The following is a 3,683-nucleotide window of genomic DNA, read 5'->3' on the forward strand; positions in this document are numbered from 1 at the left end:
GATTTTAACGAGGTGCCCATGGCAGGGGGATCACAGGCACATGGCTTTGCTTGCTTAGGCTTTGGCAAAGAGGGACATGTGGGTTTTTCGCAGGTCCCTGCTGCTTTCTGGTGGCAGAGATACCCATGCCTGGCTCTAAATGCTTTAAGGCAACTGGCAGAGAGATGGTTAAACCAGGGCACAAAAAGAAAAGCCATTTACTTCTCCTCTTAAATAAATCAGTTATTCCTGATTTAAGAGGGGCTGCAGGTGACTGAGGTTTTGGCTTCACCCTAAAGCCAATCCTGGCATTTCTGGTGCCACTGGAATGAGTGTGACTTTGCCAATTTACCCTCTTGAACAAATAATCTGAAGTGGAGAAACCTGTTACCATTATCAATGAGATTGTCTTCATTTTTAAAAAAATCAATTTATGTCTTTTTTTTTCTAAATGATGAGGACCATCAGTCACCAGGAATGACATTTTGTTGTTATCCAAATTTTAGGGGAAGTCTGTTGAAGGGTTTTTCTCTGCTCCCTCTTCCCATACCTCTCCCTGCCATGGCTGGAGGGCAGCGGCTCTACTGGGAAACTGCTGGGCCTTGCTGGGATGGCATTTCAGTTCCTGGAAGCCAAGAGTTTGCAGTTGCAGCACTAGTGTTGCCTGGGAACTGGTGGGAAGGGACCAAGCCAAGGTCCCATGATGGCCTCCAATGAAGCAGCTTGGCATGTTATGTCTCCATGGCAATTTTCTCCTGAGGGCTCATGTTTGTGTCAGTGCTGAGGTCATCCACCCCATGTCTCAAATGACTGCATGGCTTGGAGCGGGGTTGGAGACTTCATGGTTGGGTTTGTTTCCAATCAAAATCCCAAAGTCATGATGGTCAAGGTAAAACAAGCCACCCTCAAGCCATCGGGGTGTTTTAAGGGGACTTGGACCACAAGGACATCCTTGTCCTTGTGTTCCAGCTCTTCTCTGATGGGTGAAGGGAACCTCTCCCAGGCTGTTTGCATTCTTAATGCACTGCCATCCCAAAGCTTGACCACCCCAGCTGTGCATGGACTGGAAAGCAGCAGGAGGTCACAATGGGTCAATTAATGTCACAGCAGGTAGATGACATTGCAGCAGGTTGGCTGAAGGGATGGAGGAGAGCGGGCACAACCCTTGTGCTGGTGTGGGGACACAGGGAGACTTGTAAAGGGTGCTTGGCCATGAAGGTGGTCCCTGTGCTGGCAGGGAGGAGGAAAGGTCCCCGCCTCTCACTCCTGATGGGAAGCTGTGATCTCAGTGTGGCACCTGCAGGGGACAGCAGAACGTTTAAAGCACAGCACGTATGGTCAGAGCGGTCTGACCAGGTCAAAGCTGGGCAAAACTGTAACCTTGGCCAGAGGTGAGCGAGGTTCCTCCATTGGACATGGGGACCCTCCCCAAGACCCCCATGTTTTCCCACTGTAAGGGATGTCCTGAGGGAGGTGGCATGGCCTGGCCCTCACAACAGGCAGTTTTTGTCCCCTCGCTGTGCTCAGCCCTGCAACAAGTTTCCAGGAAGAGATGCCGGTGTCCGAGGGGAGAACCAAAGGCACCTGCATGACCCTCAGGCTGGGGCTCTGCTGCCACCGCTATCAAAGATGGTCTGCAAGAGGGCGGGAAGATTAGATGTCACCCTTGGAATGCGTGAAGGTCGCCAGATCTCATTACTGAAGTGATGTGTACAGATCCGTCCTGACACGTCCATTTATTAGCAGGGACCACGCAGGTTGATGGGGAAGTTGAGTATAAACATGGAAATGGAAAAAGGTTTTCCAAGTGGAATGGACAGGACCTTTGGAGCACCTTTCCCTGCATATCTATTTCCTTCCTTTCCTTTTCTCATCCCTCTCCTTCTCCTTGTTTCACAGGACTGGCTGACAAAATTTGGGTATCTGCCCCCTCCGGATCCTGTCACAGGACGGCTGCAGACGCAGGAGGAGCTCACCAAGGCCATCACCGCCATGCAGCGGTTCGGGGGGCTGGAGGCGACGGGGGTCCTAGGTCAGTGGCTCATGATCCCTCCTCTCTCCAGTGCAGAGGGATGCAGGGATGTTCCTTGAAGGTCCAGGAAGGAGAGGGGACTTGGCACTGAGTTGTGGAGCAGCATCACCTCCAGGAAAAGCTCACGCGGGTGTAACACACGGCCCAGTTTGCAGCCGTAAGAGTAATTACGTGGCTCAGGTGCTTTGTTGCCTTGTGCTTTCAAGAACCTGAGGCAAGCAATTATTTCACCAGACCCACGCACCCTTGGGGTTCCTGTCGTGCTTAAAATAGCTTAAAATAGCTCTTGATGTGTTAAAAAAAAAGGGGGGGGAGAAAAAAAGACAGAGAAACTAATGCTGATAGGCTGTCCTGGTCGAAGCCTTAACTGCAGCATCACACTGAGTTGAACAAAAATCCTGATCAAGCCTCCTCATTTGTATATGTAGATATTCTGGTTTCTTCACCACTGAGGTGCAGCGCAGGGGAGGGAGGAAGATGGTGTCACGTCACCCCAGCGCTGCGCGCTCCTGCCCATGACGTGTAGAGCCGTGAGGTGCCTGTGGAGCTGGCAGGGCTCTCCTGGGCTCTGGAGGAGCCGCAGCAGCTCTGGTCACCCTCTCAGTCATCCTTGACCAGCTGAGAGCCCATCACCCTCCCCAGCAGCTCGCAGCCAGTGGGACAGGGCAGTGGGTGGCTTCTGCCTGACGTGATGACCACATCTGGCTGGGAGGGAGCAGTCCAAGGGTGGAGAGACATAAGTTTCCCTGGTGTGGCCAGGGTCATTCCTCTCAATGTCCTCATTGAGGGAAGGAGAAAGCCAGCATTGTCCTGGCCCTCGGAAGGGTGCCTGTCTGCTCTCCTCCTCTCCCTGACGCACGACCTCCTGCCGCATGGCCAGCTTGCTTCCGCCGCTCAGGACAGAATTAATGAGAAGTTGCTAATTAGCAGGCTGGTCTCCATCCAGCCCAGTGCCCTTGGCAGCCCTCTGCCCATCCCTTGGAGCAGCGGCTGCCTGAGGAGCTCCTGGCCATGTCCCATCGCTGGGACTTTCCCTCTCTGCTCCTAATTGAGCACATGCAATTATTCCTCTTCCACCTTATCACAAGTTGCAGGAGGCCTGGGAGCAAGAATGGCCTTTCCAATGTGGTTGTATTTTCACTTTTGGAGGGGAACGGGGCTGGGGGGTAGGATGTGGACATGGATTTATATCTGAAAACAAAGTGTTTAAGTAAAGAGGTAAAGTCAGCATGGAAAAAGGGTGAACAAACAACTTGTTTGCCTTTCAGCAGATGAGAATAGAAGCTTTAAGCTTTCATTCAGTTTTAAAAATAAGTAAGAAGGAATATGAATGTTTTCCAAATGAGCTCCTAGCTGAACAGAGATAGAGTTTATTCACATGCCAATGTTTCTCTGCTTTGCCAGGGGAATAATGGGTAATTCAGCAAGAGGGAATAAAACAGAGTAATTAAAAAATTATGTTTTAACATAGAATCAAAGCTGGCCACAGGTGGTTTTCCACACAAGTTTTCAAGATCTGTAAAGTATTCTGCAAGAGATAACCTGCTGCATTTTCTCCTGAAATCAATAAAACTGCCCATTGACACTAACAGCAGAGCTGGCACCTAACGCCCCAGCCATGAGGTGTCATTTCCATGACCTCCTGGCAGCCCCAGCTGGTGGGTGCTTTGAA

The 3,683-nt window shown here is 51.0% G+C and overlaps 1 protein-coding gene across 1 annotated transcript in view; it reads left to right on the forward strand.

The window, feature by feature from the left end:
• Positions 1–859: 859 nt before the first annotated feature.
• The window catches only part of MMP17 (matrix metallopeptidase 17), a 22,481-nt gene continuing 19,657 nt past the window's right edge, over positions 860–3,683 (forward strand). The window contains exons 1-2 of the mRNA XM_010163688.2: positions 860–868; positions 1,879–2,011. Coding sequence (XP_010161990.2) covers positions 860–868; positions 1,879–2,011 — 142 coding nt within the window. The remainder of the gene's footprint in view (positions 869–1,878; positions 2,012–3,683) is intronic.

The sequence above is a fragment of the Antrostomus carolinensis genome, unplaced genomic scaffold (assembly GCF_000700745.2).
Source record: "Antrostomus carolinensis isolate BGI_N321 unplaced genomic scaffold, ASM70074v2 scaffold24432, whole genome shotgun sequence".
NCBI lineage: Eukaryota > Metazoa > Chordata > Aves > Caprimulgiformes > Caprimulgidae > Antrostomus > Antrostomus carolinensis.